This window comes from Dermochelys coriacea, chromosome 27, assembly GCF_009764565.3.
Source record: "Dermochelys coriacea isolate rDerCor1 chromosome 27, rDerCor1.pri.v4, whole genome shotgun sequence".
Taxonomy (NCBI): Eukaryota; Metazoa; Chordata; order Testudines; family Dermochelyidae; genus Dermochelys; species Dermochelys coriacea.
The window spans coordinates 9729501-9745783 of NC_050094.1; the positions used below are offsets into that span (position 1 = coordinate 9729501).

The window sequence follows — 16283 nt, forward strand, 5'->3', positions numbered from 1 at the left end:
TGGAAATTTTAGTGTGGATCAACTGCCACCAGCATTTTAAGTACTGTGCTACCTAACCTTTGCTAACAGCAGGGTCAGATCAAGGCAGTGCTCAAAACTCCAGCAGGCTGGCTGCCAGAGGGCTCCTGATGCGACTCCCACCTGTGGACCTTGAACCCCTGTTACCAAAAGTGGGAAATTTGCTCAGTGTGGAAGTCCAAGGCAAGGTTTGAAAGTGTAGGGGGATCGAGCTTAATTCAGAACTTCTTTGTGTAATGTATGCTGTCTAATATAGTGACACCATCAAAGCACAGAGTTCAGGGTTCAGGGTCCAAGGAGTTGTGCTGTTTGGGGGGACCCTTTTGGATTTTGGCCTGTTCCTTTCATTTTTGGAAGCTTGGTTTAAAAGAAAATAAAATAAAAATACTTCTGTAACCTTCTCCTATTTGGTTTTTTAATGTCATGTTGCTCTGACCACTCCCTCCCTCTCTCCCCTTGCCTTCAAATTTTAGAACAAGCTTCTCTTTATCTTTGAAGCCCATGGTACAAATTAGAAAGTCCTGCAAAACCAAAGATGATACTTAGGGCACCGCCTAAAGCGTCGTTGATAATATTTTAGGGTGTGGACAAACTTGTTTTAATGTGTCTTCAGTTGTAGAAGACTGATTTGGAAGAGTTCTCTGTAATCCCCTGTCCTGTGGCAGAGTTGAGATCTAAAATTAGCCATTAATACCAGACCATTGCCCAGTTGTGGGCAACTTGTTTAGCCAAAGAGAGCGTATTTGTGTTCTCTGGGTCTCCAATTTTTTCACTGGGCGTTTTAAGTTAAAATTGAACCAAAAAAAGAGAGAGGAGTTGTGGGGAAGAAATGCGTACAGTGAAGCACACTGACTTCTGTCATTTATCTTTGGCTATCTTGTAGGGAGCTATGTTGTAGGGCTTTGACCTAAATATAAAAGAGTCCAAAGATCTAATGCTTGCAGTAATAGATGGGATGCAAGAGGTGTACAAATGTCTCACTAGAGGGCTACAGTACCAAGGGTCATTTCTGTTTCTGATGGCAAAAGTGTTTTAAGTAAATGTATTTCTTACCCAATTTGGCCTTTTTCCTTTTCCCAGTTCACATCACCTCCCAGGCTAGTTAAAAAGGTGAAGGTCATTTTCTTCACTTCCCGCAGTCTCTGGGGTTTGGGCTTATTTATGTGTTTTTCTTTTTGTTAGCATTTTAGGGAAAGCCCTTCCCGCTCTAAGGGGGCAGCCTTGCTGGCTGCGTCCCATCTCCAAGCCAGATGGGTCGAGACCTTTTCAGAGGTGCAGCAGGGACCGATTCAAGGACGACAACTGTAATTTCACTGGTTTCAGAGTAGCAGCCGTGTTAGTCTGTATTCGCAAAAAGAAAAGGAGGACTTGTGGCACCTTAGAGACTAACAAATTTATTAGAGCATAAGCTTTCGTGAGCTACAGCTCACTTCATCGGATGCATTTCATGGGATGTAGCTCACAAAAGCTTATGCTCTAATAAATGTTAGTCTCTAAGGTGCCACAAGTACTCCTTTTCTTTTTGCGAATACAGACTAACACGGCTGCTACTCTGAAACCTGTCATTATGCAAGGCACTGAATTTAGCCGTATAGAGTGGAAATCTATCAACTTCATGAAAAAAACTCGCACAGATACAGACAGACATCCTCTTCCTCTCCAAATGCAAACAGATGGACATCATACCGAAAGGACTGAAGGTAAAAAAAAAAAAAAAAAAAAAAAGTTAGTCTCTAAGGTGCCACAAGTCCTCCTTTCCTTTTTGTAATTTCACTGACCTTCAATTCGGAACGAATCGAGCCAGCTGGGGGGACCTGCGGACGCCGGGCACAGCGGTCCGATCGTTTAGCTGCCTTTCGTTAAGGGCTCCCAGCCCCTGGGCGGGCCTTTGGGGGGTGTCCCCCCCCTGCCCCCCGCCCTCCTTCAGCGTGGCCCACCCGTGTTCGCGTGCGTGAGGGGCAGGCCGCTCTGCGGGGCTTGTTTGCAGGCGGGCTCTGGGCTCCGGAGCTGCAGAGACTCGGGCGGGGGGGGGGGGCGCTTGCTGCGCGGCCCCCTCCCGTTCCCCTTTGATCTGCGCCGGCGCGGCTGCCATGGGCTGGCCCGTTTGTGACGGGCGGGGACTGCGGTGGTCCCCATGTAGCAGCGCCGGGCTCCCTTCCCGTCCCTTTAAAGGGACCGCGGGGCTGCTGGAGCCCGGAGATCCGGGTCGGGGGCTGGGTTTCCCCATTGATCCGCCCGGCTGGCACCGAACCCGGAGCAAGGCTCCCAAGCCGGGTGGGGAGCAGAGGCGAAAATTTGCCGTGAACAGCTGAAGCCTCCCTCTGGCGCCCCAGAAACGGGGTCGAACCGGGCCAACCCCAGCGCCGGGGATCCTGGAGACGCTCGTTCGCTCAGCGAAGGAGCCCCCGGTGGATCCCACGTGAGTCCGCAGCCCGGCAGCGGTGCCGGGGAGGCCAGAAAGGGCCACGGGCGATGCGCTGGGGAGGATGGTGCTGGTGTCGGTGTCGTGGGTTCCACAGGGACCGTGAAAAACGTGCCAAAGAGGTGATATTTGTACTAGAAGGACACTGTAGGCCAAGAGGTGCTCAGAAGGCAAGGGGTGTGTGTGTGTGTGTACGGGGGCAAAATGGTCCAAGAGGTGGGACTGGTACCATAGATGTTGAGGGGGCAATGGGCCAGGAGGTGGGACCGGTACCATTCATGTATTGGAGGGGTATCCAGAAGCAGAGGGCCTGAAGGTAGCACTGGTAACAGACTTTTTTTTTTTTTTTTTTTTCAGAGTAGCAGCCGTGTTAGTCTGTATCCGCAAAAAGAAAAGGAGTACTTGTGGCACCTTAGAGACCAACAAATTTATTTCAGCATAAGCTTTTGTGAGCTACAGCCAATGAAGTGAGCTGTAGCTCACGAAAGCTTACGTTCAAATAAATTTGTTGGTCTCTAAGGTGCCACAAGTACTCCTTTTCTTTTTGCGGCTACAGAGTAACACGGCTGCTACTCTGAAACCAGAAGTTTTTGGGGGGGGGGTTTTGAGGGTGGAGATGGGGGGAGGATCCTGGAAGTGTGGACCAGGAGTTGACACTGGTACCAGAAGGGGTGTTGGTGCCTAGGAGCAATGGGTTGTGAGTTGGACCAATACCAGGACGGAGGGTGGGGGTCCAGGAACAATGATCCAGTAGTTGGTATTGGAGAAAAGCGTTTAGCAGGTGTCAATATGCTGATGAACTAGGTCCCAGTCCAGGAAGGACCCTAGTACTCTCTGTGGGGAGGGGCTGCTAATGCTGCATTCATTGCATCCAATCCATGTGTACAGGGTTCTGACACTCTCTCTGGCTCAGCCCTGGTCTGGACTTCTCTGATGTCCCTAATATCCCATTCCTGCTCCTTTCCTGGTACCTTTTATCTTTTCACTCACTGCTCCAAAGGCCCATTACCCTCCCCTGCACACACATGCACTCCAGAATACCCTTTCTGACTCTTGATCCTGTTCTCCTTTGCTTTCTTTGCCTCTTCCCAATGCCCTCTGCCTCAGGTGAGTAACACTGTACCGCCAAACTACGCCTATTCATCCCTCTGCCTGGGGTAGGGAGAGGACAGGAACAGCATTGGACTGAGATGTGTCCAAAAATACTCTATTCCAGACACCTTAAATATAGCTCCTAGGCGATCCTCTTTCCCTAGCAGGGTGTCCCACCGGTTTATGGAGTATATAATACAAATACAGACTTTGCTATACAAAGTTTTATTTATTTAACTCCCTGCTTCCCTTCCCCCTCCCTCTTGTTTGTTCTTCTCCAGGTTTTTCTGGGTCAGGCATTTCTGTGGGACTCCCACAAACCAGCTGCCATCTGGCCTGATTTTGTGTGCGTGTGGAATAGATAGTTCAAACTGTACTGAATATTTTAAAAGAGAGATCAACAGTGAACGCTACGTTTAGAAGCTCCCAACTAAACTGAATCCGCTGTAAATTAAAATCCCTCCCCTAAAAATGAAGCACCAAAAGAAAACTCACAATGTCAAAATTAAAAAGTAAGGCAATAACTTTGCTACATATTACAAACTGGAAAAAACATGTTTTAAAGTAGCTTTACAGACAGTGCTGCCTCTGAAGGGCAAGCAACATGCCACTCAAAATTGAGCCAATTTGACATATGCCTCCATTTCCCTGTGAGGCATCTAGCACATGCCACCAAAATGTTGCAACTGGAGAAATAAGCACTTTTAGATCTCTTACTAAATCAAGCACGCAGCCTCAATGTTTGTTGCAAAAGCCACTGAGCTTAATGTAATATTTTGGTGGTTAATTTTCTGTAGGGCATCTTAAAAATGTAACCCTGATAACCTGCATTGACCCAGAGCTTTCCACAAATCTGTTTAACCCTCTGGTAGTGTCACAAACTATCCAGATCTGGGGGGTTGAATTTGGTTTTTGTGTGAGTGTTTTGTTTTGTTTTTGTTGTTCACATGGGCGGGTGGGAATTCAGTTCCCAGATAGCTTGGGTCATGGTGTTTAGTTTCTTAAAGAGCCAAAGTAAAACAAACTATGATCCAAGATTTTCAAAAAGAGAAGCCTAAAATCTTAGGCTCCTAATTCTTTATGTAGGCTCCTAAATAAGCAGGCTAGGGTAAAATTTTCAAAAGCAACCAAGACCCAGTGATGTTGGGTTACTTAGATGCTTTTGAAAATGTTACCCCAGTGTCCAAAAGTGCCGAACACCCAACAGCCTCTGATGAAATTAAGCTGGTGGGTGTTGGCAATTTTCAAAATCGGACTAGTTCCTTACCCTTCTATGGGTACAATTTGCAAAAGCACTGAGACATCTTAAGAGCACAAAGCACATTTGTTGACCTTCAGTGCAATTTGTACTCCGACGTCACATAGGCACCTTTGAAAATCCAACCCTAATTCTATTGTTAGGTACCTAATTCTAGACTCCTATTTTTGAAAATCTTGTTCCTAAGCCTCTGTGCTTGTCATCCATAAATTTGAAAAGCAGTAGTATCCAGTCAGAGCAAACAGGCTCTCCGGTCACCTTTGGAGTCCTCTAGCATGTAAAAATATTAGTGTAATTGACAACGGGCTGAGGAAGATGTATGGTTTTTCAGTTGCCTGCATTCGGGGCAACAATAAGTAGTCTTCTGCTTCTCTCTGTCTCGATTTTGATTTTGTGGGGGATACCTGAGGAAGTAGGTTTGAGGACAGATTGACGACTAGTTTGGAATGATGATTGATTTCAGTGGGAGTTGGGGATCTAAATACCTTTTTAAAATATGACCCTAGAACCACAGAACAGTACTTTTGTAAGGGTAATACTGTCAAAAACTAGGAAGAGAAAATGTGTTGAACCATCTTCTCAAGGGAGCTCCTGAGACAAACGGGATAGCAGAAAGGAATTTTTAACCTCCCTCACCACCATCCCATTCCTTCCTGAATTCTGAAGGCACTCAACATTTCTTTCCAGATCTGAAGAAGTGCTCTGTGTAAGGTCCAAACCTTTTCTTTCTCAACAACAGAAGTTGGTCCAATAAAACATTACTTCCCCCACCTGGTCTCTCTAAAATCATTCCTGTCTGGAGCTGGGCCACACCCAAGCTGGGCAGAGAGAGAGCAAGAGTTGAGAGCAAGTTTAATAGGCAAGGGCCTCATCCCTGAATTCCTCGAGCAGCCAAAAAATTCCTATTGGCGCCAATGGGGAGCTTTCAGATCCCAAGGGACCACAGGATCCGCCCCTGGATCCTGTGGCCCCTTGGGACCCAAAAACTCCCCCATTGTTTCAAGCATTCAGAGTTTTGTTTAGTCTTAGAATCTTTTTTTTTTTTTTACATGATGTGACCAAAGCGAGTTGAGAATAGATAGCACAGGCACGGTGTGACTGAGTCCCGGAAAACAATTGCACTTACGTTTAACGGTCTGTATGTATATTTATGTATTTATTCATTCATACCTTCTTGGGAAATTTATATGGCCTGAGATGATTCCAAAGTTCAGCGATTCTAGACTTTGGAAATAAATGACTGATCCCACAAAGTCGTAGGCACATGCGTAAATCCTACGCAGGCTCGACTTCATGTGATTTTTATTAGTTATGGGCCTGATCCTGTAAAGGCTTACGCGGGTGAGGGACTGTTCCTACAACTCCCAGGGTTCACATGTCTACCCCTTTACAGGATTAGGCCCTTGGTTAACAAGAATGACAGGAGGGCACAGAGTTTCCCCAGAATGCACTGCAATTGAGATAGTCAAGGTGAGGAGTATTGCTGGCCCTTTCTCCCCCACCCCAGTGAATACAGGAGGAGGATCCTGTTAGGAAGGCTTGGAGGTACTGTATGTTCCTCTCTTTACTCCAGGGTGAAAAAAGGGTGAGGGACCATGGGGAGAAGTTCCATCTGCCCCCTCCCCCAATGACCAGTTCCTCTCCATGAGACAGATTCCTCCTGACCCTTCCTTCCATGGCTGCCCCACTTTGCACCATGAGCCTTGCCCCAAATTTAATTTTGTTTTAAACCTTTTCCAAAAAAAACAGTAGTTCACACAATTAATAAGCAAACTTCCGTTCTATTTTCTGTTTCAACATTCAGGCTTTGAATAATGTTAGGAAGTACGGCCACTTTTATTTTATTTTGGAGGGACTACTTTTTTTACAGAAGGTAGAAGAACACCCACCCAGGAAGCAGCCCTTAGGTGAGTCATTGCAATATATAAATAGTTCTGGCGAGAGTGTTACCCAAGGCTCCATGCTTGGCACAGCCACGAAGCAGAAAGTTCTTGAGGGAAAGCTGACTACAGTTGTTAAAAGTTTTGAAAACCCCCAAGTTCTTTAACAGCAATCCAGCCTGCCTTCGAGAGGAGCTCAAGGCTGTTGTTGAGGTGTTCAGCAAAATGGGGGACAATGTGGTATAATGGTTAGTGTACAGGATCAGGGAGTCTGCAGACCTGGCTTGTATCCCCAGCTTTGCCACTGACTTTTGTGTGTCCTTAGGCAAGTCACTTCATCTCTCTGTGCATCAATTTCCTCACAGGAGTAATACCCACTTGGAGCCTTTTGATAAAAAATTGCAGTGCCAGTGCATAGCAGGGTTCTTATGAAATGCCAGCCTAAAAAACTAAGTAGTGTGCTGACTGTGAGTTCATAGGCCTTCATTTCCCTTCTGTTTTAACACTGACCACAGCATTATTGTGTGTGACCAACAAGTGCCAGCAGCTGGTGCTACGTGGGCCTGTTTGATTCCAGCCAAACCAACATCTGGCTTCAAAAAGGTAGGGGTGGGGCGCAAGGAGGAAGACTAACCTTTGGATCAAGCCCTGAGTCTGTTGTGAAGGAAGATGATGGTTGTGGACAGCTCGCTCGTGCTTCTCTCTCTGTGGCTAACCCCTAGCAAATCCAAAATCAATGGCTCGTGTCCATGTACGCATGCTTTGTACATGTGGTACTGCTGATTCACCCACCGGACATTACACGTGCTCATTGCTTTACTAGATGGGGTAATTCAGGACAGAGAGAAGAGAGACTCCTGTTAAACAGTGTTTTTCTCGTCTCTGGTCTCCCCTCCTGCTCACAGACTGAGCCAACTTTTGACATGGATTTTATCAGACGTGATCTTAAGTCATTGCTAAACTGGCTGAGTCAGTGGTTCTCAAACCTTCCATAACATGAACCCCTGTTCTGTACCATTCCCCTCCCTCTCATGCTAGCCAGGACCTAGCCCATTTAGCAATATGAGAATGGCAAGATGTTCACAACCTCTGGGTTAATAATAAAAAATAGCGCTTTTAATTGGAAGATTTTACAGAGGAGAAGTATCATCAGATGGGGAAACTGAGGCTCAGTGTCATCCTGTAGGCCAGTGGCTAAGCCAAGAATAGAACCCAGGTTTCAGTCCAGTGTTCTATCCGTTAGGCCACACAGCTGCTAATTTTAAGAGATCAGATTGTGTTCCTTTGCCTTCCCTCTCCTCACCCAAAAAGACCCACACTGGGTTCTGTTAATCACAGTACAGGGGATTTCTGATGGACGTCTCCTTGCTAGTGCCTGGAGGGGAAATTTAATGCGTTGCTATTTACAAAAACGATGGTATGGCACCAAGTGTCCAAGTTAACTGCACAGGTATGACCTGCCTTCACCGTTTTCTACAGCATTTTTAGGTGCCGCCATCGCTTTCCCCGGCCCCATGTTGTGTCTGTTCTATTCCCACGTGATCCTAACCCTGCACCTTCACACATCCTGCTAGGAATATGTATTGTTAGTCTAGCTTCTCTGATGAAGCTGTGGGGTGAGGGAGTGTGGTCTAGTGGTTACAGAGGAGAACCCGGAGCCAGGACTTCTGCAGGAGATTTGATCTTGGGTCTGCCACCAACTCCCTATATAGCCCTGGTCAAGTCATTTAGGCTGGGATTTTCAAAGATGCTTGCCTCTCTCAGGCACCCAATCTCATTGAAACTCAATGGAATTTGGACACTTGACTCCTTTAGCCACTTTGAAAACTTCAGCCTAAATGTGTCCATGATTCACTTGCCCCTATGTAAAAATGGGGGAGGGGTGACACTGCAGTGAGTATCAACATTTATTGACCCTAGCGCACTGTTTTAACTTCATGGACATGAGGTTGATACATGTATTGTTACATATGTTTTGATGGTGCAGCCTTCATCAGAAGTAGCTAGAATTCTCCCCATTGTGGCCACAAATTTCAAAAGTTGTTCCACAGAAAATGACTTCCAACTTTATCTTCCCCTTAAATGTGTTAAAGAGGAAAAATTTATCTCCCGAGAAGCAACCACCTTTCCAAGAACTCCTCTGTGGACAAGCAGACAGTCACGATGTGTGATCTCCTTGCCTCACAGTGTTGCAGACCTCAGAACTATTGCTCACAGATGAGATGAAGAACAGAAATTAACTGACTCAATTGTTTTCACTTATTGCTGAACCAGGATTTTTCTGCTGTGTAACAACACTTAACTCAAAGGAGGCAACTATGTGCATGGTGTTTGAGATCTTCCAGTGAAAGGCACCAAAGTGTGACTTAAAACCCCCCCTGCTTATTTACTGCAATTATTTTTTTTTTACTTTAAATGTCCGTGTGTAATCTGACATGCTTAGCTTAAAGAATCTGAGGGTCTGATCTGTCAGCCCTTACCCATGTGAGTAAACACAGAAATATTGGGCCCCTGCAGAGCTTTTCAAAACACAGGTTTGCTTCCCACATCTGTGTGGATTGACCCATTTTCCCTTAGGTGTAGCTTAACTAGTAACTCTTTTCTATGGAGACATATTAACATCCCTTCCAACACGTTTTCATTGCTACTTTCATGCTGATATCTTAACACCTTCTTTGGGCTTAGACTGAAATTATTTCCCCACCATTAAATTCTTGACCCTAGCTCTCCAGAGACTCTCACTGGTTAGAATTTTGTGAATAGAAAGTTGGTATAAAATAGTATAGCCTATAACTGTTGAACATGCATAGAAGCTACTTTAAAGGGACGTTGTCCACTTAATCAAATGTAAACAAACATTTCCTCACCTCTGCTACCCACTAGTATTAAATCATTGTTAAGAAGAAAAGAATTTCTAAAAATCCAAATGACTTTTTTTTATGTTTGTACTGTTTACTTTTTGCTTTCTCTCTACTTGGACAATGAAAATCAATGAGGTCAGTTTCACTTTTGCTTATAGTCAGTTTCATTTTCAAGTTCTTAGTGCAGCAATATTTGGGTGCAGGAATGCTTGCCGTGTTTTCAATGGATATCTTTTTAAAAGTGAAAAGACGACTTTGGTTTCTAGATTCAAGGAAAGCCCATTTTAACAACTTTTCAATTTAGGGCCTAACTTTAGTTGTCCATGTCCCTTTACACTTAAAAATACCTTGACATGTTCAAATAACTTGTGGTGTTTGTTCTAGTAGCAGCAATTAGTTCAACACAAGGATTCTGGGCAAAAACTCTTTCTAGTACAATTTCTGGCCAAAATCATCTCTGAAACTGGATTTAGAACAAAAAAGACTTAAAGGAAATGATTTTGAGGCCACCGGAAAAAAAAAATTGGATCAGGATGCCGATGAAATTTGATTGAAGTCTCACTCCCCATCAGATCAGAATTCTTGAGCTACAAATGCCCATTTCCCCCAGAACAGTCCCTTGGCTAACAGCTGTCTGATTTCCCAGGAGCACTGAGTACCCATTTATACTTTAGACTCCAATAGGAGCTGCGGGTGCTCAGCACAGTGGAAAATTACCAGCAGGTTTGACTGTTTATAGAGTCCAGTTTTGACAGTTACTGGCCACAAGGGGTCAGTAGAACCCAGGAAGAGTAAGTGCACAACCTAATGCATTGTATGCTCCCCTAGGTTTTCCCTTCACTTAAGGGGCTTGTCTACATGGGGAAATGGACCAACATAGCTCTAACAGAACAACTATTCCAGAATAACTGTTCTCCAGTAGCTATCCTGGAATAGCTCGTGTGGACACACTCTTCCAGAATAAAAGTGACTTTCTCTTTTGAGCACAGTAATTTCTAGTTGTTTTTGTAGATACAGACTAACACGGCTACCCCCTGATACTTGTTGTTCTTGTGAGCACAGTAATTTTTACAGAATAAAGTCACTTTTATTTGGGAAGAGTGTTTCCACCTGGGAAAGCTGTTCTGGAGTACCTATGCCAGGCAGTGTAGACAAGCCCTTAGCATCTGAAGGGGTTAAGAAGGATCAGCTGCGTTAAACAATCTCTTTCTGCCCACTCAGCCCTTTCCCTTCACAACAACTGTTATAGTTCTTGATGCTGGAGGCCAGCATGATCCATCCGGGACAGGGAGGGGAGATTATTTCCTTTGGAACTGGAGCAATCTGTTGTGACTTTTGACACAGTACCCTGAAGTGCAAGGGGGCCTACAAAGTGGTTGTTAACCAAATTACCCTTGTGGTTTGCAGTGATGTGACCAGCACAAAGGGAGCCTTAAACTGTAGCAGCAGGAAAAGCAGTGTTTGGCGAGTGATGTCCTTAAAATGAACGGGTGCTTTGAGGGTGTTGGGCTGCGATGCCTTTTTAAGGTTAGTGCAATTCTCCAACATTTTGATCTCTTTGCACAGGGCTGTCTCCTCCTCCCTCTCCAGCTTATGAAGCAGCTGGTTTTAATAAAGGTGCCCCTGTCACTGGTGCGCAATCCTGCCGTGAAAAGTGGCTGCAAAGCTGGCTCAGCTGCTCGGCTCACCCTGTGCATATTCAGAGTCACAGCTGCTGGCTTCTGGTGACAGAAATAAGGCCCTGAGCCTGCATGTCTCTCTCCACATGGTCAGATTCTCACACCCCTGCAGAGTCCTAAATCAGGGGGTTCCAAGCAAGCGCAGTTCTGCCACTTCAGTACCTAAACTTAGCCCTGCAGAGAAAATGTGGCTCTGGGACACTGAGCTGCGTTCTGTCCTGTCCTATCTCATGTGCCACAGCAAAATTCTGTTAGCTACATTCAAATGGCAGGGCTAGACGCTGTTCTCCCTTATGCTTGGGCCCCTCTTCTTTTGAGGCACTGGGGGCTGCACCTGGATAACTGAAGACATGAGGGCCTGATTCACCACTGCCCATGTCTGGTGTCAATGGAACGACTCGGGGGTGAATCAGACCCAGAATTTGAAGGTGATGAAAGTTGCATGTGGGAGCAGAATTTGACCTGCAGAATCTCTCTGTGGCAGGACGATGCCTGAGAGTCTAGCTTGGCTTTCGGAGGCCAGGGTGAGTCTGCAAATCTGGCAGCTCTAAGGGGCAACCTCCCCACGTACTTTTCTGCATGTAAACCCAGCACATTGACTGGGACTTATTGAGAGACAGATAAACACAGATGATCCGGCTGCAGTTTTGCGGAGTCAAAAGTGCCGCCCTAAGGTTAACTAGATCCTCTTGTGAGAACGAGTCCAGTACGCAGCTTGGCACAGTGACCATCTTGAGGGTAGGAAAGTCCAGGATTAAGAGTGACAAAATGCTCTCTTTACAGGCCGCGTAAGCCTCTTCAGGTCAGGGTTAGGATATACAAGGAACAGATTAGGTCCCCAGCTAGGACAGAAAAATATAGGGAGAGAGGGAGAGACGGCCCTGTTTTACCTAATTAGCGTTACGTTGATAGCTCTCAACCCATGTCAGATTGAGTCCATTAACAACACCAGGGTATCTGGGGTAGAGAGTCCTCCCCCATCTTGAGTAACTGACATGTCTCATTGGTTCAACTCACAGGGCATCAGCATGGCTGCCCCCAAGCCTCCAAAATACCTCCTAGTCTTTGACTTTGATGAAACTATCATCAATGAAAACAGCGATGACTCGGTCATCAGGGCTGCTCCGGGCCAGGTGCTTCCAGAGCACATCCGCCAGACCTTCCGGGATGGCTTCTACAACGAGTACATGCAGCGTGTCTTCGAGTACCTGGGAGACCAAGGAGTCAAGATGCTGAACTACAAAACGGCCTATGAGAACATCCCGCTGTCTCCTGGGATGCCAGAGCTCTTTCAGTTCCTCTCCAAGAACCAAGACCAGTTTGAGATCATCCTCCTCTCCGACGCCAACATGTTTGGCATCGAGTGCACTTTGAGAGCCGCCGGTGTCCACTCCCTCTTCCGCAAAATCTTTAGCAACCCCTCTGGGTTTGACAAGAGGGGCTACCTCACCTTGGGGCCCTATCACACTCACAAGTGCCCCCAGTGCCCCGCAAATATGTGTAAGCGCAAAATCCTCACTGAGTACCTGATGGAGCGGGCCCAGGAGGGAGCCGAATTCGAGAGCATTTTCTATGTTGGGGACGGGGCCAATGACTTCTGCCCTTCCGTGGCTTTGACTTCGACAGATATTGCTTTCCCACGGAAGGGCTACCCCATGCACCAGATGACCCAGGAGATGGAGAAAAAGCAACCCAGAGCCTTCCAGGCCAGTGTGGTTCCCTGGGATTCGGCTGTAGAAGTTTGCCGCTATCTGCAAGAGCTCCTCAAGAAGAAATGCTGAGAGGGACTGATGGTTCAGAAGAGACTCCTGCTGCCCTTGAGGCAACTTGGGGGCAGTGTGCAGGAAAGTGGGAGGTTCAGGAGCATCTCCATACCTACTGGCTGATGTGACTCCATTTCTAGCTTTGCAGAGCTTTGAACTTCTGGATTTCTTCCCCCGCCCCCTACTTTTTTTTTCTTTTAACAAGCACATTCTCTGGGTCCCCTTTTCTCCCCCCTCCTCCCAATCTTGAGACAAGGTGTTCTCTATGCAGTTTGCACACCCGTTCAGGAAAGTGGGTGGTTCGTCTGAGATCTTTATTTTTACCTTCACCTTGAATTCTTTTTTCAAATGATTCTTTTATTTTTGTAAAGAAACAAAAACAAACCAGTTCTCATGCGGCTACAAAGTGCCCATGCTCCCACTAGCCCCAAGGCAGAGGTCCCCGAATCTCTGACTTGATCACAGCAGCTGGGGTCCACCTACGTCACCCCCTGCATGACCCCTCTGTTCCTCCCCACCACATCAGGTGACTTGAAACTGACCTCCTGAGCATCCGTGACAGGGCTCGTCTCTGTCCAGGAGGCAGGTGGAAGCCTAATCAGGGGCAGCTTCTATTCATAGAGCCACCCTGCCCATATCCCCTTGTTCCAGGAAGGCTGCTACAGCAAGAAGACATGAGTGTGGTACCAGATTCGGGTGTGGGGTTATGAGGACACCGTTGATTTAGGTTTTCAATTACAGGTGGTTCACTGAAGCACATTTCTAAGCAAGCAAGAGTGAGATTTTCTACAGGTGCCAATGGGAGTTAGGCACATCACTGTCCTTTTGTCCTTTGAAAATCCCCCCTCCCCCAAGGCTCCAATTCCCCAGCCCCGTCCCCTCTGAGCAGATCACAGTAGGAAGGGACTGTGGAATAATGAGATGTAGGGGGCAGTGTGTGATATATAGCTGGAAAGCCCTGTCCCCCACCAAAATATAAATAGTTTGCATTTAAAACATTCCACTGAGTCTGGATTTCTGAGGCTTGTTTGCACAAGCATACTCAGGAAAGTAAAGTGGAATAGTTAAACTCCATTACACCCCAGTGTGGATGCTCATTCTGAACTAAAGTGGCGTTAATTTGGTGTAGCTTAATTCAAACGTGAATTAAACTGAAGTGAAGTAAGGTCATCTTTATTCTGAATCAGTGTGCCCACACCGGGGTTTTATGCAGTTTAACTAATCTACTTTTAACTTGCACCTTTAGTTAATTTGGATTACCATTCCTGGATGTCCTGATGTCAGGGCCAAGTCCTTACACTTTGCTTCCATTTTCTCCCCCAGGGCAGAAATTTCTCCATAGTAACTTAAACATCTTTCTCTGTTGTTGTTTTAAGCGTGAAAGTGAGCATCCCTCCTCAAATGCTTTTACACACACAGCTGATTTCCAAAGCCGAAGCTCCTATCCATCAGCTGCCTGTGCTCACTAGCCCATGTCCATACTGGATCCCAAAGCCTGTTTGTTGAACTAGTTTAAAACCTAGCCTAAGCACTGCCCTGTCTGAACTGCAGTGCTGCAGCTGGGCTTTGAAGCAGCTCCTCAAAGGCAATTTTGAGATGCCTGGTGGACAGCACCCAGGAGAGCTATTTCTCCCAAGCTACGGGCTGCTTCTGGTGCACGTGGAGCAGCAAGTAGCAGAATAAACCAAGCTCTCCTTGTGCTGTAGACAAATCACCGGTCAGACCACGGCATGGGGGTTATATTAGGATGGAGCCGCTTCCTTGGCCAAATCCCGGGAGGTGCTGAAACTCCCGTTGATTGCAAGGGGAGCTGTGGTGCTCAGCATCCCCTGGGGGGTCAGACTGCTAGAGGATCAAAGCCTCTCTCCACTCTGCTTGTAAGTATTCTCTCCCTGGGCAACCACAGTATTAACTACCCCGTGATTGCATTCGGCAGGGGCAGCCGCAGCATTAACTGCCCAGGATGGTGGCTTCTACCGGGATCAACTGCAGCCTGTCTACTCCAAAGCAGATAGCTCTGACCAAAACTCTGCGCAGTACAGAACTAACCAAAGCTGCCCCAGCTTCCCTTCCTCTTTGCTGTTTGTTTTTTGTTCTTCCTCCCTCCAATCATGTGGAACGTAAAGCCATGAAATTTTTTTAAACAAATATCGGAATGTTATCTAGTAAATATCAACAGCAGGTACGAAACGTGTGTCTGGAATTTGCTGCGCATGTTGTATTTTGATGTGGACATTTAAATGAACACCGCACCTGCCCCTAACGATCATAAATATATTAATATATATCTCTCTCTATATGCACATGCCCGGGCGGCTACAGGTTTGTGACTTCACTTTCCCAGCTTTTCCCTGGGGCTGTTGAACGCAGTGCGGGTGGCACTTGGAGAAGCCATTTGTGCAGTCTCTGGCTCTTGTCACTCATCTTTGATGGGCTGCTGCCCAGGAGGAGGAAGGTTGGGTGGAGGGGGGAGCAAATGATGTTTCCTGGTGCCAGAAACCAGAGCAGTAGCTTAGGAAGAGCTCTTGTGGTATCTAGTACCCCCCCATCAGCACTGGCCACTAGTCATGTGTCTTAACTACCAGGCTTTGCCAGGAGTATGTCGACTGACCTGCTGTGGTCCAAGAAAAGAGAGCAGGGCCTCGATGAGATCTGTTCCTGGCTTACTGGGACTTTGGCATATTCATTAGATCCCTCTGTAAAATGGGCTTAATTAGCAGGTGCAGAGGCAAATACCCTCATGAAGGGAAGGGTGAGTGTGTTTTAGCACTGGGACCATTCGATGTAAACGTGGCAGTTTTGGAGGTTTAATCCACTTCCGTTAGCCACTGGCTTTTCCTGTGGAGTCTGACTCCTTGCAATGATGCTGTTCATTTAAAAGAAAAGGAGTACTTGTGGCACCTTAGAGACTAACAAATTTATTAGAGCATAAGCTTTCGTGAGCTACAGCTCACTTCATCGGATGCTGTAGCTCACGAAAGCTTATGCTCTAATAAATTTGTTAGTCTCTAAGGTGCCACAAGTACTCCTTTTCTTTTTGCGAATACAGACTAACACGGCTGCTACTCTGAAACCTTCATTTAAAAACTACCACACACCCACCCAGGTGTTACAAGGGGCTGAGTCCTGTAAATACTTGACTTCAAAGGGGGTGGTCTCTGACTGCGGCCCCAAGGTGCTACAACTAAGCCAAAGGCAAACATTGCACAGGTGATGTAACTGTTGGTCATCTGTCAAGTTGGGGAGAGTTTTCCTGTTGACTGCTCTTAGGCTAAGTAGACCCTGGAGCTTCCTTTTCCCCACATTTCCC

At 46.5% G+C, this 16283-nt stretch overlaps 1 protein-coding gene across 6 annotated transcripts; it reads left to right on the forward strand.

Annotated features, from left to right (window-relative positions):
* The first annotated feature begins 2104 nt into the window (after positions 1-2104).
* Positions 2105-15158, forward strand: PHOSPHO1 (phosphoethanolamine/phosphocholine phosphatase 1). 6 transcript variants are annotated; one of them, XM_043503312.1, is made up of 5 exons: positions 2115-2437; positions 3814-4044; positions 6595-6697; positions 10939-11058; positions 12230-15158. In XM_043503312.1, exons 4-5 carry the CDS (start codon positions 11014-11016, stop codon positions 12989-12991), a joined length of 807 nt encoding a protein of 268 aa, XP_043359247.1. In that variant the 5' UTR covers positions 2115-2437; positions 3814-4044; positions 6595-6697; positions 10939-11013; the 3' UTR covers positions 12992-15158. The 6 variants fall into 6 exon arrangements, with proteins under 6 accessions (XP_038241348.1, XP_043359247.1, XP_038241349.1 ...); XM_038385421.2 differs by lacking the exon at positions 6595-6697; XM_038385420.2 differs by lacking the exons at positions 3814-4044; positions 6595-6697 and having other exon boundaries at positions 2105-2437.
* The last annotated feature ends 1125 nt before the right edge of the window (positions 15159-16283 follow it).

What these genes read in the sequence shown, in the direction of transcription:
- PHOSPHO1 (XM_038385420.2), top strand. Translation starts at nt 11,014, where the DNA reads ATGAACGGGTGCTTTGAGGGTGTTGGGCTGCGATGCCTTTTTAAG. An exon ending in GGCTGCGATGCCTTTTTAAG is followed by an intron (nt 11,059 to 12,229) that starts GTTAGTGCAATT and finishes TTCAACTCACAG; the next exon opens with GGCATCAGCATGGCTGCCCC.